This window comes from Hemitrygon akajei, chromosome 14 (genome assembly GCF_048418815.1).
Source record: "Hemitrygon akajei chromosome 14, sHemAka1.3, whole genome shotgun sequence".
Taxonomy (NCBI): domain Eukaryota; kingdom Metazoa; phylum Chordata; class Chondrichthyes; order Myliobatiformes; family Dasyatidae; genus Hemitrygon; species Hemitrygon akajei.
Window position 1 is genome coordinate 6819336 of NC_133137.1, and position 24945 is coordinate 6844280.

General features: G+C 42.0%; 1 protein-coding gene across 4 annotated transcripts in view; it reads left to right on the top strand.

Moving 5' to 3' along the window:
- The window catches only part of LOC140738265 (hepatocyte nuclear factor 1-alpha-like), a 219673-nt gene extending 196648 nt beyond the window's left edge, over window positions 1–23025 (top strand). For 3 of the 4 annotated variants that reach the window (XM_073065428.1, XM_073065426.1, XM_073065429.1), the window contains exons 9-10: window positions 690–822; window positions 21757–23025. In XM_073065428.1, coding sequence (XP_072921529.1) covers window positions 690–822; window positions 21757–21884 — 261 coding nt within the window. In that variant the 3' untranslated portion in view covers window positions 21885–23025. Of the gene's footprint in view, window positions 1–689; window positions 823–6772; window positions 6838–21756 lie in introns of all 4 variants that reach the window. The other variant, XM_073065427.1, reaches the window with a different exon arrangement.
- The last annotated feature ends 1920 nt before the right edge of the window (window positions 23026–24945 follow it).

Below are 24945 nucleotides of genomic sequence, written 5' to 3' on the forward strand. Positions count from 1 at the left end.
TTGGAGTTGCAAGAGTTGGTATTTTGATGCATTTTAAAAGAGGATGCTGGATATTTGTTTTATTTTTTAATATACCCTTCTTCCTAGGTGATTGACATGATTATGTCTCTGACCATTGCCTTTACTTGGATTGGAGGTGGGTATGAGAATCTTCCAAAACTAAGAAAAATCCACAAAATGCTGGAGGAACAGCAGGCCAGGCAGCATCCCTGGAGGGAAATGAACAGAGATGTTTGGGGCTGAGACCCTTCATCAAAACTGGAAAGGAAGAGGGCAGACCCTGACACAAACTTCATTTTCCTCCTTAGATATTGCTTGATTTGCTGCGTTCCTCTAGAACTGTGTGTGTTGCTCTGGATTTTCAGTATCTGCAGAATCTCTGAGTATCCAGAAGGAACAAGCATCCCCCAGGTGACTGATATAGTCAGAAGCATCACCAAGGTCTCGCAGGAGAAACTATTAGCACATGTGGAGGTTGGTGATGTGCCCACCCAAAGCCCAATGATCAGTGCATTGAAGTTCATTGGAAGATGTGAGGTTTTGCTAGTGAATGGGGCCTGAAGTCATGGACGGATATCTAATGGGATAGTCTGACTCAATAACTCTTCCATTAACTTACTATGTTCTAAGGAGGATAATCCCAGCTAACTACAAGTGGTTGTTGATGCTTGTGTTTTGTTCCAATTCAGGTTCTGACACTTAATTCAGAAGTCCAGCCAGACAACCAGATCCATGCATCTTTGCAGCAGGTACCACTGCAGAGCCTGGATGGTTCCATTCAGCATATTCACCGAGTTTCCTCAAGCCCTGCGATTACCACAGGTAGAGCTAATGTTTGGATAATGTTTCCACCGTAACGTCCCACCAGTCAGTACCAGACTACACAGGACTGCCTGGACTAGGCGTCAGTTTTGTAGGGCATCTATGCTCTGAACTGTAACAGCCACTTTGAGCGCCTGGTTGTGTGTTATTTTAACTCTCCTTCCTACTCCCACGCCAACCTGTCTGTCCTCAGCTTCCTCTACCATCATGCTGAGACCAGGCACATACCGGAAGTACAACTCTTTATACTTCGCTTGGTTAGCTTACAACCCAATGGTATGAATATTGAATTTTCCAATTTCACGTAGCCTATACCACTCAACTTCTCCTTCCACCTAGGTTTCTACTCCCTTTATTCACCTTTCTTGCACCTGTCCCATCTGTCACCTGGCTCCATCTGTCCATCATTCCCCACCTCCTTTAATTGCACCTATCACCTACCAGCCTCCCTCTTAGAACATATTGGAAAACTTTCCTCTTCCCAGTGTAGGGTCTTGACCCAAAACATCAATATGCTTCCAGAGATGCTGTTTGACGCATTGGGTTCTTCCAGCATTCTGCTCTTTTGTGTAGGAATAAATGAGTCTCTATCTCAGGCGTAGGTAGTGCCTAGTGGGGGTGCCACAGAGATCAAGGCTGTGCCCTCAGTATTTCACGATGTGTATCAATGATTTGGATGAGGGAATTGAATGTAATATCTCTAAGTCTGCCAACAATGCAGAGTTGGGTGGGATGGTGAGCCTTGAGGTGGATGAAGATGAGTTTCACGTTGATTTGGACAAGTTGAGGGAGGGGGACCGGGTGCAATATATTCACTTTGCGATACAGAATAGTCACAGACCCTCCCGGTCCAACAAGCCTGCTCAGCCAATTACACCCATGCGACCAATCAATCTACCAACCTTTTCACCTTTGGAATGTGGGAAGAAACCAGAGCGGCCAAAAGAAATCCACAAAGTCATGGAGAGAACATAGGAACTCCTTACGGAGAGCAGCAGAATTGAACCCTACTTGCTGGTGCCATGAGAAGCCAATGGCAGCAAAGTGATCAAGTTCTAGTCAACAGAACCAATTTACTTAAGCTCCTTGACAACCTTTAAGATCAGGATGTTTAGTTTTGAAACTACAGACAGTGCTTTCCATTATTGCTGAGTCTCCAGAGTTTGGTGAAATAGCATTAGCACAGTTTTCCTATCAGAATGGCTTGCCTCCGCGGACCCTTCGTAGTGTTGCTATCATGTTTTGCCACAGAGCTCCCCAAACTCAGTTAAAACGTATCCAGTCCTGGACCGTGGCTGCTGCCAGCTGAAGTGCAGCAGCCTCTAATTGAGAATTTGCTCAGTGTGCTGCCTGGAATATTGAGCAGCATTTGAGACACAAGCACCTGGGTGAATAAAGCACCAGGCATTTCAGTTCACTGCTTACTTTAACCTTATTTCAGCAAAGACCAGTCCAAGCCAGATCTTGTTATGATAGGAATCAGACACCAGGTGTATAATTTCTTTCACGTCATAGAAGCATTTAACAATTGTTATGGATCTTTTATCACTCCTTTATGTGTCACTCAGTCTTAGAATCTTTAAGGGTCCCAAAAACCCACAAGAAACTATAACTGCCCAGCTTTCATAGTTACTGGCCAATGTTTTATGCAGATGACAGACAGTATGGTTTACAACATGAAAAGCCTAACCATTTCACTGCAGGAGGGTCCATACTAATTATTCCAATGAAACATATGTACAGTCAGTCCTTTGATGTTGAGTCAATGAGAGAAAATGTCATCTTTCTTTAATTACAGACTACGTTTGCACTCAAGTGTTCTGCCTCGTGGGATAGTCAGGCACGTTGTAGCATAATCCATCTCAGTCGTGTTTCCTGATCTAAAAACTCAGACTAAGCATAAAATGATCTGTGAGTTATACTAATGTGACAGACACCAAGAGCTGAGGGACGTATTAGCTGCTTCACTGGAATAACTTATTGTGAATCTCAAACTCTTTCACAGTGGGGAAGGTGGGAGCTGTGGGGTAAGGCAGACGCTGGTTTAGTATGTGTATGTGGATACCTATTAGCTGCATTACTTTTGAAGATTGTCTTTGTCATTGAAGATAAAATACAACCCAGAATGACGCCTTGGAGGCTCAACAATTCTGAAAACATAAAGTCCCTTAATTTGCTGAAGTCAGGCCAAGGTAGTATTAGCTGGCATCAACCAAATTTTGTAGTTCCATGATGTTACAGCTTCACAACAGGAATTCCTTTGACTCGATTTTTGGCCAAGCCACCTTCCATTGCTTTATTGACGAATTTCCTTCAGTGTACTTCCTACTGTTGAGGTATTGCAACTCCTCTGGAAGTGAAATAGCTCATGTCAAACTGTGGTAGGACCCAAGCCTTGTGCCGAACAGCCACAAGTAACATCTGTATCATTGTTAGCACCACTATATGGGTGTGTGGCATTTCAGAATTAGTTGTATGCTGGGCCTGATTCTAGGCTGTGACTCTGGAGGTGTTGACTCTCTCCACGGAGAAGGCACAAGCATTTCTATCTGATCTTATCGTCATTCTGGAGAATCACTTAGCTACCTGCTAGCAAGTGGAACACTTTCTGATCTCTCATTGCTTCCTCATTACTTACAAGACATGCTTGGTGCGTGAGGAAGTATTCACGCATGGGATGAGTGCAGCTCCAATAACTCCAAATAGCTTGACAGTATCAAGGACAAAGCTGATCACTTGATCAGTGCCAGTAACACAAATTTTATATTGAATTTCTCCATCACAAGCAATGGCTTTAAATATGCATCATCTTCAAGATGCAGTGTCAAAACTCAAACGACAGCAAATAAAGGAGAAGGCGGCCCTAAACTTTCTCAGAGGAACGAGGAATGGGCAACAAATAGGCTCTGACTCAGTGATCACCATGATTTGAATCTGGTCTTTACAACTTATCAAGCAAATGTGTGGAGCTCTTGATGGAAAATCCCCACACAAAGGGTTAAATGTGCTGTGTTGTTCATTATGATGCTTTGCCATTCTTTTTGGAGGAATTGCAAAGGTTTGGCTATTTTGAGTCACGTATTCCTGTGGGGCTCCAGCATTTCGTGAATGAGAGAAATTATGATGACCTATTGTGGTTCATAAATACAAAAGATAACATGGTGTGGGAAACTGACACGCTCAATTGGACAAAGGCATGGAGCAGATTTAAGGGCCTGATAAACAAAAGCAGTTTTTTGCAATGAGAATAGTATATGGAATCATAGAACTATTTAGCACAGATAACAGTCCTTCGGCTCAGCAAGTCCATGACAACAATAGTGTCCACCCAGCTACTCCCAATTTCCCGTGTTCAGTCCAATCCCTCTCAGCTCCACTGCTCCATATACCTATCCAAGTGCTTCTTAAATAAGATTATTTTACCTGCCACAACCACTTCCTCTGGAAGCTCGTTCCATATATTCACCACCCTCTTTTAATGCCTTTTAAACCTTTCCCCTCTCACTCTAAACCTATGCCCCCTAGTTTTATACTCTCCGATCCTGGGAAAAAGACTATCACCATCCAGCTTTTCTAAGTCTCTTTGAAGTTATAACACTTCCATAAGTTTGGTCTCCATTCTCCAATGTTCCAAGGAACGAAGACCTAGCCTTGCCAAACTCCCCTAAACTCAGGTCCTCTAGCCCTGGCAACATCCTCCTAAATAATTTCAGCTCACTTTCCCATTTAACCTTGTCTTTCCTCTAACAGGGTGACTAGGACTGTGCACAATACTCCAAATACACCAGTGATTTATACAACTGGAACATAATGTCCCAACTCCTATACTCAGTGCCCCAGCTGCAGAACATGCTAAATGCCTTTTTCATCATCCTGTCCACCTGTGATGCCACTTTCAATAAATTTTCCACTTGTACTCGTACGTGCATTTCTTCCATGACACTCCTTATTGTCCCACTATTTACAGTAAAAATCCAACAATGGTTTGACTTTCTGTAATTCATCACTTCCCACCTACCTGTATTGAAATCCATTTGCCACTCCTCAGCTCCTCTTCTCCAATTGACTGAGTCTTCCCTGTAATCTATGATACCTTCTTCACTATCAATAACACCTCCTAGTTTTTTCTCATCTGCAAACTAGAGAATGTACTGGGACGCTGAACTTGAGGTAGGAAGTCCAACTTTGAGTACAGTATTTGTGGGTTGGAGTTCATTAAAAAACAACATAATGGTACACTCAAGCCAATCACTATATTACATGTGTATATTCTGGTTGATCAAAGCATAACAGAGGTTTTCAGAGCTGGTAGAAACAGTACGAAGTGATTACACTGGAATGTTGTACTGATGTGTGGAACTCTGGCTATCAGTGTTACACAAAGAAGTACAAGATATTTAGAGATAGTTGTGATCACTCAACTTGAGTATGATGTTCTTCCAAGGGGTTATTCTCTTTATGGAGAGTGCCTGTGTGTGACTTTGTTTAATGTGGGGGGGGGGGGGGCGGTGCTGATGCATGGGCAGCCATTCACACAGTCATTGACAGATCAGGGTAAGGGCCCAGTGGCATGGAATGAAAGAGGACTGGAGACCCTTCACTGCTGCATCCTTCCTCCACCTTCACTGCAATTGTGATGTGCCATCATCTTTCACCAGCTCTATCCTTGAGGTCTTGGTTAGATTGCTCTTTGACTGGAATGTCCCCCTTGACCTTGCCACCATGGGTGACCCTACCAGGAGCTAAGTTCCAGACGGTATCACTCTTGGAATCTCAGGAACTCACAAGCCTCTCCACCACGATAAGATGATGATCCTCAGAGAATATTTACAGATACTTCTCTGTGTAATACTAGGATAAAATACTAATGTGGACTGTTGTCAGGCTCTTCCTAGACTCTCATGCTCCTCTCTCCCCATCTGTTCTCTTGCTCCCAATCCATTTGCAATTATTTTGTATAAAATTGTATGAGGAATCAAAAATGCTGGTTAAATATAACTTGCTTTTGGTTACCTGGTCTCCTTCCAAGTAGGAAATGCTGATGGCTAGTGAATTGGAAAAATGTAGGATGTTGTCATTAAATGACAAAGTAATCTCAGCTGCTTGTTTGAGCAAACAAGCTACATATTTTGAAGGGTTTGGCTTCCAATTGCTAATATATTACAAAATGTTGTCATTTTTAAATTAGGCCAAGGTACAGCTTATATCATCAAGACATTCTATATCGATGAGCACATTCTGTGGAAAGAAAGACTCTCTATCAAAACAGGAGATCAGGAATTAATTAAAGCACAACCAATTTCATGATTAAATTAACAGAAATAAATCTTTGTATCTGTTACAATATAAGGCTTCTCAGTGTGAGTGACTTAATTTAGTACCACACCTAGTTACCTTGTACTCATGCGAAATTCACCTTAAAGCAATAATTTAATTGTCTAAAGTTCCTGTCACGTTTTCTCAGAAGAGAATGTCACGCTACATGGACATCAGTGCTACTCATTTCCTGTTTACCTTGTATCCTCTTTTTAACTTTCTCACTGATCAGTAGGGAATTATCTATAACTGTGTCATCAATCCACTCCAACAGATTACTCTGTAATTTTACAGGCCCACATCTAAGCAACGTAAGTCCAAACTTCTCAAGGGTCGGTTTGTAACTATAACTCATCACAGACAATAAGACCCAGGCAAATCTACACCCTTCCTTTATTATGGTCTCACAAATAAACACAGTAGTCCAGTAGTGGTGAAAGCCCTAATGCTGCCTGGAGGGTTACCTGTGCTCTGTGACAGGGCTATTGAAATGACAAAGTTAAGAATTAGAGTTTGATTTGTCTAGCGGTTCTGTGTTTGTTACTAAACATCCTGTGGGTGCAGCTCTGGTATTTCTGATTGCTCAGCTGTCCACTGTAGCACTTGTCTGATTTTTAATTCTCATCATTTTCAGCGGGAATGAAAATTGGACCTTTTCCATAACAGACTGCCCAGCGTAAGGCTGATTTTACACCAAAGGTGCAAATCATACCTACTGTTGATGTATTTGTATAGATCACATTATTTGGAGTAAAATCCTGAACAACCATGTTTATGTTTTTGCTGTAAGTAGTAAAAGTTTCACAAATCCAGTAAAATCCCTGCTATATTAGAAAGCTAAGTAGATCCATCTCTGTTGTAATCACAGAATCAAAACATAAACATGCTAGCTCACAAAGTGCACTGAAATTAGCATAGCCAACAATCACAAATATCATAAATGCCGTCATCTTTCAATAATTCTCTCTTCCTTAAGTAACACATAGCAGGCACTGATGGAAGAGTGTATTACTGCTCCCTCCTGGTACAAGGCAGCCAAGCTCAGTAACCAAGCTGGTTAATGCATATAGGCAATGGAATTGATTCATTCATCACATTCTGTAAGCATTGGTTCAGATTATAAGATTTCATCTTGCAACATAATGTAGAACAATACAAGCACAACAACAAGACAAATCTATTCTGTCTAAATGATCCATATCTTTCTATCTCTGCATACCTAAGAGCTCCTTAAATGCCTCTATGACATCTTCCTCCATCACTCCTAGCAGAGTGTCCACCATTCTCTGTGTACAGAAAAAACTTACCTCCAACATTTCATTTGAACTTTCCCTCCCTCAACTTAAATGTATACCCTCTGGTATTAGACATTTCAGTTCTTGGAGAAAGATGCTGTCTGCGTACTCTATCTGTTCCTCTCATAATGTTATAAAGTTCTGACTGATGTTATGCACTGCCTACATTACCTTCTTCAACCAAATCAGAACAAACATAGCACCATTAAATTGGCTGCTATGAATGCAAATAAATTTCAAGTGTTGAACATTGAGAGGACAGAAAATCAAATGTTATCTGTATATTCCGAATGCCAACTCCCAGAGGACAGGAGTCTGGATAAGGACAGTATGACTGGAAAATTTATTGTATGAAAACGGACAGACTGCAACCTATTTCAGAGGCTGGAATTCAGCTAGAATGCATGCCTGTGTATCTCTCATGTCATTTCACTCCTTTGATATATAGACTTGTCACAGAATAGAAGAGTTTGAGCTGGTGATCTTACACCCACGTGATTTCTCAGCTGCAGCTGTGGTGTTACACAGAAATGCTACGTGCAGTCCCTGTTCTTCCCCTAGAGCAGAATCATAGAGGAACACCATTGGCCTCCCCCAGAACAATATCGGTAAAACCCTGTCAACCGGCAGACAAGAGGGGGAGAAAAATAAGTAGCAAGAAGACTTATATGTACTGTTGAGATTATTTGGTTGACACAGAAGATATGAGCAGGTATGAGATTACTAGATGGATCAAAAGCAGAAATGCTGTAAGAACCCAGCTGGTCAGGCAGAACCAGTAATGTTTTGTGTCAGGGACTCTTCTTTAGAATTCACAATTATTAATGGATGACATTATTAATGCACATCAGCCAGTGAGAACAGCGAGAAGAGTTTAAAAGGAGACATCTCCTAGAGCAAGCGACAGAGTAGGAAAGCTTTGGCTCAACGGGGCTTCGGCGATAACAGGTCGAGGTGAGGTAGGTTGCCTGTGTAGAATACAGACAGGAAGAATGTGTGTGAGGCCGGTGTTCTGTGCTCGATGTCAAATGTGGGAAGTCCGGGAGACTCTCAGCCTCCTGGACGGCCACATCTGTGCCAGGTGTGTCGAGCTGCAGCTCCTTAGGGACCGCATTAGGGAACTGGAGATGCAGCTCGATGACCTTCGTCTGGTCAGGGAGAGTGGAAGGTGATAGAGAGGAGCTATAGGCAGGTAGTCACACCGGGGTCTCAGGAGACAGACGAGTGGGTAACAGTCAGGACAGGGAAGGGCAGGAGTCAGAGGCTAGAGAGCACGCCTGTGGCTGTCCCCCTGAACAATAACTACTCCTGTTTGCATACTGTTGGGGGGGGAGTGGGGGAACAGCCTATCTGGGGGAAGCAACAGTGGCTGCGCGTCTGGCACAGAGTCTGGCCCTGTGGCTCAGAAGGGTAGGGAAAGGAAGAGGATGGCAGCAGTGATAGGGAACTCTATAGTTAGGGAGTCAGACAGGTGATTCTGTGAACGCAGGAGGAAAAACGTTTCTGATTGTGTCCATGATATCTTGAAGTGGGAAGGAGAACAGCCAGAGGTTGTGGTAATATTGGTACCAGTGACATAGGCAGGAAAAGGGAAGAGTTCCTGGAAGCAGACTACAGGAAGTTAGAAAGGAAGTTGAGAAGTAGGACCACAAAGGTAGTAATCTTGGGATTACTGCCTGTGCCACGTGACAGTAAGTACAGGAATAGAGTGAGGTGGAGGATAAATGTGTGGCTGAGGAATTGGAGCAGTGGGCAGGATTTAGATTTCTGGATCATTGGGACCCCTTTTGGGGCAGGAGGGACCTCTACAAAAAGGACGGTTTGCACTTGAATCCCAGGGGACCAATATCCTGGCGGGGAGGTTTGCTAAGGCTATTGGGGAGAGTTTAAACTAGGATTGCTGGAGTTGGGAACCAAACTGAAGAGATGGAGGAAGAGGTAGTTGGCTCACAAATAGAGAAAGCTTGGTGACAGTGCGAGAGGGAGAATAGGCAGGTGATAGAGAAGGGACGTGCTCAGACTGATGGTTTGAGATGTGTCTATTTTAATGCAAGGAGTATTATGAACAAAGCAGATGAGCTTAGAGCGTGGATCAGTACTTGGAGCTATGGTGCTGTGCCCATTACAGAGACTTGGATGGCTCAGGGGCAGGAATGGATACTTAGAGTACCAGGCTTCAGATGTTTCAGAAAGGACAGGGAGAGAGGCAAAAGAGGTGGGAGCATGGTACTGCTAATCAGAGAGAGTGTCTTGGCTGCAGAAAAGGAGGAAGTCATGGAGGGATTGTCTACGGAGTCACCGTGGGTGGAAGTTAGGAACAAGAAGGGGTCAATAACTCGACTGGGTGATTTTTATAGACCACTCAATAGTAACAGGGACATCAAGGAAGAGAGGGGGAGACAGATTCTGGAAAGGTGTAATAATAACAGGGTTGTCGTGGTGGGAGATTTTAATTTCCCAAATATCAATTGGCATGTCCCTAGAGCAAGGGGTTTAGATGGGGTGGAGTTTGTTAGGTGTGTTCAGGAAGGTTTCTTGACACAGTATGTAGATAAGCCTACAAGAGAGGCTGTACTTCATCTGGTATTGGGAAATGAACCTGGCCAGATGTCAGATCTCTCAGTGGGAGAGCATTTTGGAGATAGTGATCAGAATGCTATTTCCTTTGCCATAACATTGGAGAGGGATAGGAACAGACAAGTTATGAAAGCATTTAATTGGAGTAAGGGGAAATATGAGGCTATCAGGCAGGAGCTTGGAAGCATAAATTGGGAAAAGATGTTCTCAGGGAAATGTATCGAAGAAATGTGGCAAATGATCGGGGGATATTTGCATGGAGTTCTGCATAAGTACGTTCCAATGAGACAGGGAAAGGATGGTAGGGTACAGGTAGGGTACAGGTGTGCCAAGGCTGTTGTAAATCTAGTCAAGAAGCAAAGAAGAGCTTATGAAAGCTTTAAAAAACTAGGTAATGATAGAGATCTAGAAAATTATAAGGCTAGCAGGAAGGAGCTTAAGAAAGAATTTAGGAGAGCAAGAAGGGGCCATGAGAAAGCCTTGCCAGACAGGACCAAAGCATTCTACAAATATGTGAAGGGCAAGAGGATAAGATGTGAGAGCATAGGACCAATCAAGTGTGACAGTGGAAAAGTATGTATGGAACTAGAAGAGATAGCAGAGGTACTTAATGAGTACTTTGCTTCAGTACTCACTATGGAAAAGGATCTTGGCAATTGTAGGGATGACTTACAGCAGACTGAAAAGCTCGAGCATGTAGACATTAAGAAAGAGGATGTGCTGGAGCTTTTGGAAAACAAGTTGGATAAGTCACCAGGACCGGACGAGATATACCTAAGGCTACTGCAGGAGGCGAGGGAGGAGATTGCTGAGCCTCTGACGATGATCTTTGCATCATCAATGGGGACATGAGTGGTTCTGGAGGTTTGGAGGGTTGTGGATGTTGATCCTTTATTCAAGAAAGAGAGTTGAGAAAAGCCCAGGAAATTGTAGACCAGTGAGTCTTACTTCAGTGGTTGGTAAGATGATGGAGAAGATCCTGAGAGGCACGATTTATGAACATTTGGAGAGGCATAATATGATTAGGAATAGTCAGCATGGCATTGTGAAAGGCAGGTTGTGCCTTACAAGACTGATTGAATTTTTTGAGGATGTGACTAAACACATTGATAAAGGTAGAACATTAGATGTAGTGTATATGGATTTCAGCAAGGCATTTGACAAGGTACTCCATGCAAGGCTTATTGAGAAAGTAAGGAGGCATGGGATCCAAGGGAGCATTGCTTTGTGGATCCAGAACTGGCTTGCCCACAGAAGGAAAACAGTGGTTGTAGATGTGTCATATTCTGCATGGAGGTCAGTGACCAGTGGGGTGCCTCAGGGATCTGTTCTGGGACCCCTACTCTTTGTGATTTTTATAAATGACCTGGATGAGGAAGTGGAGGGTCAGTAAATTTGCTGATGACACAAAGGTTGCAGGTGTTGCGGATAGTGTGGAGGCCTGTCAGAGGATACAGCGGGACATTGATAGGATGCAAAACTGGGCTGAGAAGTGGCAGATGGAGTTCAACCCAGATAATTGTGAGGTAGTTCATTTTGGTAGGTCAAATCTGATGGCAGAATATAGTATTAATTCTAAGACTCTTAGCAGTGTGGAGGATCAGAGGGATCTTGGGGTCCGAGTCCATAGGACACTCAAAGCTACCTTGCAGGTTGACTCTGTGGTTAAGAAGGTGTATGGTGTATATTGGCCTTCATCAATCGTGGGATTGAGTTTAAGAGCCGAGTGGTAATGTTGCAGCTATATAGGTCTCTGGTCAGACCCCACTTGGAGTACTGTGCTCAGTTCTGGTCGCCTCACTACAGGAAGGATGTGGAAGCCATAGAAAGGGTACAGAGGAGATTTACAAGGATGTTGCCTGGATAGGGGAGCATGCCTTATGAGAATAGGTTGAGTGAACTTGGCCTTTTCTCCTTGGAGCAACGGAGGATGAGAGGTGACCTGATAGAGGTATATAAGATGATGAGAGGCATTGATCGTGTTGGATAGTCAGAGGCTTTTTCCCAGGGCTGAAATGGCTAGCACAAGAGGGCGCAATTTTAAGGTGCTTAGAAGCAGGTACAGAGGAGATGTCAGGGGTAAGTTTTTTTACGCAGAGAGTGGTGAGTGCGTGGAATGGGCTGCTGGCGATGGTGGTGGAGGTGGATAAAATAGGGTCTCTTAAGATACTCCTGGACAGGTACATGGAGCTCAGAAAAATAGAGGGCTATGGGTAACCCTAGGTAATTTCTAAAGTAAGTACGTGTTCGGCACAACTTTGTGGGCCGAAGAACCTGTATTGTGCTGTAGGTTTTCTATGTTTCTATGACATAATTTGTGATATTCAGACCCTTTGTTTGCTAATTCTTGTGCTTTGTAAAGGAAATTTAGATGAACTGTCTCAAAGCTAAAGTGTTCCCATACATGTTTCCTGGCTGAGTTGTTCCATCATTTCTGTTTTTGCTTCAGAATACAGCAGCTGCAGCTTCACTTGTTTTCTGTTACTAGGTGGATGCTTGGTAGCTGTTTATTAGGTTTTTCCATTTGATATGTGCAACACCATGCTGCAGCTATTAGAGCAGGTTTCTCATTTCCCAGTGCTTTCTGTGTGGAGTTTGCACCTACCCCAATGACTAGGCAGCATTACTCTCACTGCTTCAGTTTCCTCCCATATCCCAAAGACATGTGGGTTAGTAGGTTCATTGCTCAGTGCAGCTTGCCCCTCGTTTGTATTTGAGTGGTAGAATCTTGAGCAAGTCGATGGGAATGTAGGAAGATTGAACTGTGCTTTTGTATTATATTTAACAGGTCCAATTGGTTATTTTCGTTAGTGGTTTGAAAGTACAACTCCGGGATGTCATATCATTGAATATTCCTAACCTATCTTCTTTCTTCACCAAGTTTGTGTCTGTCATCAATATATAACCAAACACTGTTATTAAGGAACAAAACGGAAAGTATATCCCAAAGGTAAAAAGGCTTTCATAACTGATCCCATCAGAGATTTTTCACTTCTTGCAATGCTTCCTTAAGTTCTAACCTACCCATAGTATTGGTTGACAGCAGGCTATCTGATCTTGGAAGGTTTCCATGCTGAGTCACATCTGAGGCCCAAGGTCCATTCAATGTCTACAGCTGGGCATGTTTACCTGAACCAGACTGTGCAAAGCAACAAGAGAAATGAGTAGTTAATTTCCTCACTACCCTAGAAACAAAACAACTCGCTCAGCTGAAATCAATACAAACTGGAAATCAGATCAGCAACATGTTGCTTACCCTTCCAAAGAATAAAGCCGTTTCCCAGTGTGCTCATAGCATTTGTGTTAGTGTGCCTAATGTGCATATTAATTTTTAAAAGTTTCATGTACTAGGATACATGAAACTTTTGACATTATTGAAAGAAGTTTGCCTGCCTAGATTCATATTTTGCTTTTTTGTTTAATCTTTGTACCTTTGCAAACAACATTTATAACTCCTGCTGTAAAAAAAAGTCTAACTTGGCTACTGACTAATCAATATTATGCCAATTAGGATTAGCACATGAAAAATAATGACTTTTTTGATTTAGACTAGAGTTAATACAATAATTATGAGATACTTCAGTTTTTATGTATATTGGAGAACTCAAGTTGGCAAAAGTCATTTGCAAAATGAATTTAGAAAACTGTATAGAGCTTTCTGGGGTGATATCATATCAAACAAAACAAATAGCAGGAAGTTTTAGGTTTTTTACTGCATACTGATGCAGGGTTATTCCTCAGAGGACAAATTAAACACAATACAATGAAGCTTTGTACGTAGTTCAAGGGAGAAAAAGTTTGGACTGAAACCAGAGGCTTGGATTTCAACAAGCCAATTATGTGGATTGGAAAATAGAATATAAGCGTTGGTCAGTGGAGAAACTGCAAGCATTTCAGAATATTCAACAAATATAAATCCTATTTAGTAATAAAATACTGTGTGAGAAAAATGATTCATCCATAGATAATTGAGGATGTTAAGGGTAATCCAACATTAAACCCGAAGCAGCAAAGTGCAACTAATAATGGATAAAGAAGAAGGTAGAATGTGAAACTAAATGAAGTTCAAAGTAAATTAAACATCAAAGTACTTATGCTGTATGTCACTTTATACTACCCCAAGATTAATTTTCCTGTGGGCATTCACAGTAGCTACAAAGAAACGCAGTGGAATTAATGAAAGGCTACACACAAAGATGGACCAATATGCAAAAGGTGACAAGTTGTGCAAATGCAAAGAGAGAAACAAAAAAATAGGGAATAGATAATACTGAGAGTATAGAGCCTATAGACCCTTGAAAGTGGGTTCATAGGTTGTGGAATCAGTTCAGTGCTGAAGTGAGCGAAGTTGGCCATTCCGGTTCAGGAGCCTGATGGCTGAAGGATTGCAACTCATTCTGAACCTGGTGTAGATCCTGTATCCTGTATCTCCTTCCTGATGGCAGCAGAGTGAAGAGAGCATGGCCTGAATGGTGGGGGTCCTTGATGATGGATACTGCTTTCCCGTAGCAGCACTGTTTATAGATGTGCTCAGCAGTGGGGAGGGCTTTACCCATGATGGATCCATTACTTTATTGTAAGCTTTTCCGTTCAAGGGCGTCGGCATTGAATGGAATGAACAATATCCATACCAAGTCGCAACACATTTTCATATAAGCTTCAATGGCTATGAATATAGAAGAGAGTAGCAAGATGACTGTGTCTCCTGGAAAATAACCACAAGGAAAGGAGGCAAAGAATTGTCATCAAGGCAGAAAACTTAACAGAGAAGGAATGACGAATCTGACAGTAGTGAGTAACTGAGTAGTTTACATTGGACAGGAAAGGAATGGAGGGTTATGGGCTGAGTGCAGGTTGGTGGGACTAGGTGAGAGTAAGCATTCGGCATGGACTAGAAGGGCCGAGATGGCCTGTTTCAGTGCTGTAATTGTTATATGGTTATATGGTTATTGAAGAAAACCCACAGGAGAAATTAAAACCCAACCATTTTCCTGGATTGGTCAACCTGTATCCAAGAGGTCAAAAATTGGTGACAGCAAATAAATGAATGTATTGGCAATCTATCATAATTCCTTAAAATCTTAAATGGTCCAAGCAGATAACATAACAAGTATATCACTTCTTTTCATGCAGGTACAACAGGTTATTAAGAAGGCAAATGGAATGTTGGCCTTCATTGCTAGAGGGATTGAATTCAAGAGCAGGGAGGTCATGCTACAACTATACAGGGTACTGGTGAGGCTGCACCTGGAGTACTGTATGCAGTTCTGGTCTCCATATTTGAGGAAGGATTTACTGGCTTTGGAGGCAGTGCAGAGGAGGTTCACCAGGTTGATTCCAGAGATGAAGGGGTTAACCTATGGGGAGATATTGAGCCGCCTGGGACTATACTTTCTGGAATTCGGAAGAATGAGAGGGGATCTTATAGAAACATACAAAATTTTGAAAGGGATAGATAAGATAGAAGTAGAAAAGTTGTTTCCATTGGTAGGTGAGACTAGAACTAGGGGACATAGCCTCAAGATTCAGCGGAGAAGATTTAGGATGGAGATGAGGAGAAACTGTTTCTCCTGGAGAATGGTGAATCTGTGGAATTCTCTGCCCAGGGAAGCAATTGAGCCTTCTTCACTAAATATACTTAAGATACAGTTAGATAGATTTTTACATAGTAGGGGAATTAAGGGTTGTGGGGAAAAGGCAGGTAGATGGAGCTGAGTTTACGGACAGATCAGCCATGACCTTAGCGAATGGCGGGGCAGGCTCGATGGGCCGGATGTCCCACTCCTGCTCCTATTTCTTATGTTCTTATGTTTTTATGTTCATGAAAAGAGAGAGAGAAAATAGGAAAGAAAAATATAATTAGTTTGGCATCAATTATGAAAATGATAATACACCATTAAGGAGACACAAGAGACTGCAGATGCTGTGGCCTGGAGTAATAAACCATCTGCTGAAAGAACTCAGTGGGCCAAGCAGCATCAGGACAGATATACAGGGTATGTAATCCTGATGCCTGGTTATGACCCAAAACATCAAAAATTTCTTTCCTACTACTGCTTGACACACTGACTTCCTCCAGTAGATTATTTGTTGTTCCACCAATAAGGAGTTGGTCTTCGGGAAATTAGACAAAGACAGCATTGTTTAATGGAGAGGATAATCACATTAAAGATATGTTTGAGGATATAACCATCAGGATAGATCAGAGGTGACCAGGAGATTTGAACTTTCAGTGGGTACTTGATAAGGTATCACACAAAAAGCTATTATATAAAATGAGGCCTCTTGGGCTTGTATGAGTAGGACCAGTGGATTAGTCTCAGGATCGGAACAAAGATTAGAAGTTAATGGGTTGTTTTCAGATTGCCACAGGGAGAGTTGTCAAAATACACATAAATGACAGATGAAAAGACAGAGTAAAATGTAATCAAAGTCAAAGTCAACTTTATTGACATATGCAAGTGCATGTATGCACAGGTGCAATGAAAACCTTCCTTTCAGCAGGATTACAGGCACGTAGTCTCATATAGGCAACATTCACAAGGAAAACACAATTATACGTAACTATTACATATAACCGGGATGAGGAAGTGGGGGGATGGGTTAGTAAATTTGCTGATGACACAAAGGTTGGGGGTGTTGTGGATAGTGTGGAGGGCTGTCAGAGGTTACAGCAGGACATTGATAGGATGCAAAACTGGACTGAGAAGTAGCAGATGGAGTTCAACCCAGATAAGTTTGAAGTGGTTCATTTTGGTAGGTTAAATATGATGGCAGAATATAGTATTAATGGTAAGACTCTTGGCAGTGTGGAGGATCAGAGGGATCTTGGGGTCCGAGTCCATAGGGCACTCAAAGCTGCTGCGCAGGTTGACTCTGTGGTTAAGAAGGCATATAGTGTATTGGCCTTCATCAACAGTGGGATTGAGTTCAAGAGCAAAGAGGTAATGTGACAGTTATATGAAAACTATAGAAAGGGTGCAGAGGAGATTTACAAGGATGTTACCTGGATTGGGGAGCATGCTTTATGAGAATAGGTTGAGTGAACTCGGCCTTTTCTCCTTGGAACGACAGAAAGTGAGAGGTGACCTGATAGAGGTGTACAAGATAATGAGAGGCATTGATCGTGTGGCTAGTCAGAGGCCTTTTCCCAGGGCTGAAATGGCTAACATGAGAGGGCATATTTTTAAGGTGCTTGGAAGCAGGTACAGAGCAGATGTCAGGGGTAAGTTTTTTACACAGAGAGTGGTGAGTGCGTGGAATGGGCTGCTGGTGGCGGTGGTGGAGGTGGAAACGATAGGGTCTTTTAAGAGACTCCTGGATGGATACATGGAGCTTAGAAAAATAGAGGGCTATGGGTAAGCCTAGGTAGTTCTAAGGTAAGGACATGTTCGACACAGCTTTGTGGGCTGAAGGGCCTGTATTGTGCTGTAGGTTTTCTATGTTTCTAGGTTTCTATATAGGACCCTGGTCAGACCCTACTTGGAGTACTGTGTTCAGTTCTGGTCACTTCACGACAGGAAGCATGTGGGAACTATAGAAAAAGTGCAAAGGAAATTTACAAGGATGTTGCCTGGATTGGGGAGCATGCCTTATGAGAATAGGTTGAGCGAACTTGAACTTGCCCGTGATGTGTTGGGAAAAGTCTACTACTCCCCACAGTTTCCTACATTCCTGTGTATTCAAATTACCATTGGGAAAATGAGCTGAGGTGATTGCATGAGCCTGCAAGAAGATATAGACAGATTAAGTGAGCAGGCAAAAAAGCTGGCAGATCGGTTACAATGTGGAAAAATAGGGAAGCAGAATGTTTTTTTACGTAATAAGAAAGACCTAAAAGCGTGTATATAAGGGGACCTGGATGTGTTGCTTTAGGAAAGATAGAACCAGCAGCAACAGCAAACCATTGAAAAAGAAAAGGTATATTGGCTTGTACTGCAGAAGTTTGAAGTATAAAAGTAAGGAAACCTTGTGGAGATTGGATGGGGATTTGTCAAGTAACCTTCACAGTTTTGGTCTCTGTACCCAAAGAAAGATGTACTGATATCAAGTCAAGTCATTTTTATTGTCATTTCGACCATAACTGCTGGTACAGTACATAGTAAAAATGAGACAATGTTTTTCAGGACCATGGTGTTACATGACACAGTACAAAAACTAGACTGAACTACGTAAAAAACAACACAGAGAAAACTATACTAGACTACAGACCTACACAGGACTGCGTAAAGTGCACAAATATGGGAATCATTGCAGTGTATTGTAGTGTATCACATTGATTCCTGTGGTGAAGGTTTTGTTCTATGAAGTGTGATGGTCCAAAATCAATGGAGTTCAAATGAATGAGAGGTAATTTCATTGAAATATTCAGATTCTGAGAGGCATTGGCAGAAAGGCAATTCCTTTGAGTAGAGAGTCCAAAATTTGGAATATGAGTCATCTTCTTCCTGCGCTGAGGAGAATTTTCTCCATGTAGTGGGTTATTTACATTTTCAGCAGCAGGTGCAGAAAGAAGGCCTGGAAGATCATCGGGGACACCAGTCACCCCAACCACCAACTGTTTCAGCTGCTTCCATCTGACAAACGGAACACAGCATTAAAGTCAGGACCTACAGGCTATGGGACAGCTTCTTTCTACAAGCTGTTAGACCAATGAATTCACATGTCTGTACATTGCAACGGAGTCATAACACAAAGATTTTTACTCCCTCACGTTGTGGGATGTATGTAAGATTTAAATTAATTCAGATAAATCATTCGGATTTTTTCTATTCTAAGTTTGAAATAGATTTTTGGCACCAAGGAAATCAGGGATATTTTGCCTAGATGAGAAATGGGAGTGAGGCACAGGAGCAGCAAAGTTCTCTGAATCCTACATGACCTTCTTCTGCTTCTACTTCTTAAGAGTTATGCTCAAAGCTCTTTTTAATAACATATACACTCAGTAGCCACTTTATTAGATACCTTCTGTACCTCAAAAAGCGGCCTCCGAGTGTATATTTGTGGTCTTCTGCTGCTGTAGTCCATCCACTTCAAGGTTTGACAGATTGTGCATTGAGAGATGCTCTTCTGCACACCACTGCTGTGATGCATGGCTACGTCACTTTCCTGTCAACTTGAACCAGTGTTTTTGCCACAGAACTGCTGCTCACGGAATGTTTTTTTGTTTTTCACACCATTCTCTGTAAATTCCAGAGACTGGTGCAGGTGAAAATTCCAGGAGATCAGCAGTCTCTGAGATATTCACACCATTCTGTCTGGCAACAACAAACATTCCATGGTCAAAGTCAATTAGATCACATTTCTTCACTATTCTGATATTTGCTCTGAACAACTGAACCCCTTGACTGTGTCTGTGTGCTTTTATGCATTGAGCTGCTGCCACATGATTGTCTGATTAGATATTTGCATTAATGAGCAGGTGTACCGGTGTACCTAACAAAGTGGCCACTGCAGCAGTAACATAATGAACAAAAATTCATGTCATCATTGGTAACTACATGCCTTGTAAATCCTGTCATGTGTGTTTGAACTAGAAGAAAAACTCAGAGAACACCTGGGTGGTTTGGAATGTTCTGAATTTTATGAATATTCATGCATATTTCTTCTCTATTAACTAGGTTATCTCTGTCACATCACAAACACAGGACTGAGCTTCAGAAAATTTCATATGCTTAAGGGACAAAATCAAGTCTCTGTTGTTACAAACATAGAGTAGTACAGTACAGGAATAGGCTCACAGGCTCTGGCCAACGATGTGTGCACCGACCCATCTAACTCATTCCATCTGCTTGCACATGGTCCATATCTTTCCATCCATTCAAGTGTCTGTCTAAATTCCTCTTAGCAATATGCTTGTGTACCTACCTCTCTCTGTGTAAAAACTTACCTCTCGAATCTCATTTCAACTTTCCCCTCTCCCTTTAAACCTATACCCTCTAGTATCCGACATCTTCACCTTGAGAAAAAAATTCTGACTATTTACCCTAATTATGTGCATCATAACTTTAGATACATACAGTACTTCTATCAGGGTGTCTCTCAACCTCTGATGCTCCAGAGAAAATAATCCAAGTTTTACCAGCCTCTCCTTATAGTGACCAGCCTGCAATCTAGGCAATACCTTGGTAAATGCTTCCTATACTATTTGCAGAACCTCCACATCTTTCCTATAGTGTGGAGAAAAGAAGTGCACACATTATTCTAATGTGGCTAAACCAAAGTTTTATACAGCTGCAACATGACCTGCTGACTTTTGTGATCCATATCCTCAGTAATGAAGGCGTGTATGCTATACGCCTTCTCTACCATTCTATCCACTTGTGTTGCTGCGTTGAGAGAGCTGTGTAATTGTACCCCAAGATTGCTCTGTACTTAGTGTTCCTGGGGGTCCTGCCATTTACTCCTGCTTTGACCTTTCCCAAAACATCACCTCACACATTAAGCTCCAATCGCCATTTCTTCACCCAAATTTCCAACTGATTTATATCCTGCCGTGTATCCTTTGATTGCTTTCCTCACTATGTTATACATAATGAAGTTAAGGAAGAGTAATATGGTAAAAAAAAGGAATTGTTCTCCTTGTATTTTATCGAATTATAAATTTATTGCTGCAGGAGAATTTATATACTTAGCAACACGAAGATGAAATGTGCAGGAATCTGTTCTGATCTGAAAGCTGGTGTTCACCAATTCATAGCAACTTGCAAAAGTAACTGAGGGAAAATTTGCAGTGAGGCAGGCAGTGGATAGGTCTTTCAAAGTCCTTGCTTAGATTCAATGGGCTGAATCAAGTGCTATATCATTCAATGATTTTTGAGCAGGCTATCAGCTTATTTTTTCCAGATTGTATCTTCTTGCTTCTTGAATGGGATGGGCAATTCCATTATTGTGCCTGAGGGTGGGTAATGTTGGCAGGCTGTTTGATCATTGAAGGTTTCCAGGTTGAACCCAGTTCTGAAATGGCCCAGTGTCTAATTAACCCTGAGGAAGTGTTTTGGGATATTGCTGTATCCCAAAACACTTGTTTTGGTGTAGAATTGGTGGTGTAGAATTCTTACTATAAGAACATAAGAAATAGGAGCAGGAGTAGGCCATCCGGCCCATCGAGCCTGCCCCACCATTCAATAAGATCATGGCTGATCTGTCTGTAAACTCAGCTCCATCTACCTGCCTTTTCCCCATAACCCTTAATTCCCTTACTATGTAAAAATCTATCTAACTGTTTCTTATATATATTTAGTGAGGAAGCCTCAACGGCTTCCCTGGGCAGAGAATTCCACAGATTCACCACTCTCAGGGAAAAACAGTTTCTCCTCATCTCCGTCCTAAATCTTCTCCCCTGAATCTTGAGGCAAAATCCCCTAGTTCTAGTCTCACCTACCAATGGAAACAACTTTCCTACTTCTATCTTATCTATCCCTTACTGATCCAACTAAACAGAATTCCGGAATCCAAAACATTACTTATATATATGGCCTAGATGTTAGGGCAAAGTTCCACTTTTCAGCAGTGATATGTGGTTCTGGAGGGAGGGTGTAGGGAGGCACTTTCTCTTTATAGAAACCACCTAATATTCATGTAATGGATTCTTAATCAGGCAGATTCCAAGAGAGACCAGGAATATATCACTGCCTAAGCTGTGATAAAAATCTTCCTCAGTGGGAAACCTTTAAAGCCATTGGAATGTGGTTCTAAAGAAGGTTTCACTGTTGTGATAACTCTCTCCTTCCTTCTTCATTCACAGTCTCTTCAGGGAGTCTTGTGATGTACCAAAACACCCAGTCGGCAGACGGTCACAGCCACCTGCTATCGTCTAGTCAAAGCAGCATCGAGACCTTCGTTCCACAGCAGGTGGCTTCCACTGCACCGTAACCATGCCAACCAAAGCAGAAGCAGACTGTCTTGTAAAATACTATAGACTTGGATCAAATCATTGGGAAAAATACTACAGGATTTAAATAATCTTCCAAAGAGCTCATCTATGTGATGAATAGTCTTCTTGCAAACCCATGAACATCATGTGAAGATTTAGATGTGTATTTTTGACTAAAGAATTACTTTATAATGGAGGACTGTTTTGAGAGATATTAATGTGCAATAATTTTAATGAAAATCCTCAAATTAAATGTCTGATTCAAGAGCTACAGTACATAAGTTGGAAGGAGTTTGACAAGGACAATGATGGGATGGAATGGAAAGAAGGAGGAGAATTACAAGCCACATATTATAAATTATGCAACCTCCCCCCACTGCCACTCATATCTTCCCATCATGTAATGCTCTAGTGATATTTAGTAGTCAACCCTGCATTTTTATGCTGCCATTTTATTCACATAGACTTTATAATATGAACATAATTTAAGCTTTGATTTTTGAGAAACATCACGTTTCATTTTGATTATTAAATTGGACCAAAGTATTTAAATTACCAAATTATGTCAATGCAGCTCACTTTGTAAATTTTAGAGGTTCACTTAAACTTTGCAATATATACAGTACAGTATTAAAGTGCATTCTGTTTGTATTATTGCTTCAAGCTGTGAATTTTATTTTCTTTGATTGAATGTCCTGTTGTAAAATGTTATATTTTTTCCAAGCTCACCAAAACCTGGGTAAAAGATTAAAAGAAAGAGAAGATTCATGCTATTTGAGGAATGCAACCTTTAAGCTGTCTGACTGACCATTTGACTTATCAGTGCAACATATCTACCAGTGAGGGTGAAGAATAAAACAAAAGGCCAAAGGACAGATACCCAGCTTCACTGCACAACCTTGGTTCTGTTCACCCAACATCCCTGTCCTCCAACGTTAGGCCACTTGTGTTGTTTGTCAGGTTGACAGTGGAGTATGCTGTTGCCGGGATATCGACAGCGCCTCACAACCTACAACAGAGATACCTTGTGGACTGATCAGAGAAGGAGGATGGACTCTTCTTTCTAGCTGATGGACACTGATGCCATTGATAACATGATGTGGTGCTAACAGAGAACCAATAAACCAATGCAGATGAGTAGTCAAATGTGGGAGTCAATTGGTCCGCATTAGATGATTTCCATCCTGGTTTACTTGTTTGCCAAAGTGAACTGCTCCTTGTCAGCAATTTTGATCTAGCAAGGCACATTACAGCTTCCAAATATGATCCATTAGGGTTAGAAACAAAGAAACATAGAAAAACTAGAGCACAATACTGGCCCTTCGGCTCACAAAGTTGTGCCGAACATGTCCCTAACCTTAGAAATTACTAGGCTTACCTATAGCCCTCTATTTTTCTAAGCTCCATGTACCTATCCAAAAGTCTCTTAAAAGACCCTATCGTATCCGTTTCCACCACAGTTGCCGGCAGCCCATTCCACAAACTCACCACTCTCTGCATAAAAAACTTACCCGACATCTCCTCTGTACCTATTCGCCAGCACCTGAAACCTGTGTCCTCTTGTGAGAACCATTTCAGCCCTGGGAAAAAGCCACTGACTATCCACATGATCAATGCCTCTCATCATCTTGTATACCTCTATCAGTTCACCTCTCATCCTCCGTTGCTCCAAGGAGAAAAGGCCGAGGTCACTCAACCTATTCTCATAAGGCATGTTCCCCTATCCAGGCAACATCCTTGTAAATCTCCTCTGTGCCCTTTCTATAGTTTCCACATCCTTCCTGTAGAGAGGTGACCAGAAATGAGCACAGTACTCCAAGTGGGATCTGACCAGGATCCTATATAGCTGCAACATTACCTCTCGGGTCTTAAACTCAATCCCACGATTGAAGGCCAATGCACCGTATGCCTTCTTAACCACAGAGTCAACCTGCACAGTAGCTTTGAGTGTCCTATGGACTCGGACCCTAAGATCCCTCTGATCCTCCACACTGCCAAGAGTCTTAGCACTAATACTATATTCTGCCATCATATTTGATCCACAAAAATGAACCACTTCACACTTATCAGGGTTGAACTCCATCTGCCACTTCTCAGCCCAGTTTTGCATCCTATCAATGTGCCGCTGTAACCTCTGACAGCCCTCCACACTATCCACAACACCTCCAACCTTTGTATCATTAGCAAACTTACTAACCCATCCCTCCACTTCCTCATCCAGGTCATTTGTAAAAATCACAAAAAGTAAGGGTCCCAGAACAGATCCCTGAGGCACTCCACTGGTGACTGACCTCCATGCAGAATATGACCCGTCTACAACCACTCTTTGCCTTCTGAGGGCAAGCCAGTTCTGGATCCACAAAGCAATGAACCCTTGGATCCCATGCCTCCTTACTTTCTCAATAAACCTTGCATGGGGTACCTTAACAAATGCCTTGCTGAAATCCATATACACCTCATCTACTGCTCTTCCTTCATCAATGTGTTTAGACACATCCTCGAAAAATTCAATCGGGTTCATAAGGCATGACCTGCCCTTGATAAAGCCATGCTGACTATTAATCATATTATACTTCTCCAAATGTTCATAAATCCTGCCTCTCAGGATCTTCTCCATCAACTTACCAACCACTGAGCTAAGACTCACTGGTCTATAGTTTCCTGGGCTATCTCTACTCCCTTTCTTAAATAAAGGAACAACATCTGCAACCCTCCAATCCTCTGGAACCTTCCCTATCCCCATTGATGATGCAAAGATCATCGCCAGAGGCTCAGCAATCTCCTCTCTTGCCTCCCACTATAGCCTGGGGTACATCTCATCTGGTCCCAGTGACTTATCCAACTTGATGCTTTCCAAAAGCTCCAGCACATCCTCTTTCTTAATATCTACATGCTCAAGCTTTTCAGTCTGCTGCAAGTCATCACTACAATCACCAAGATCCTTTTCCATAGTGAATACCGAAGTAAAGTATTCATTAATTACCTCTGCTATTTCGTCCGGTTCCATACACACTTTCCCACTGTCACACTTGATAGTTCCTATTCTTTCACGTCTTATTC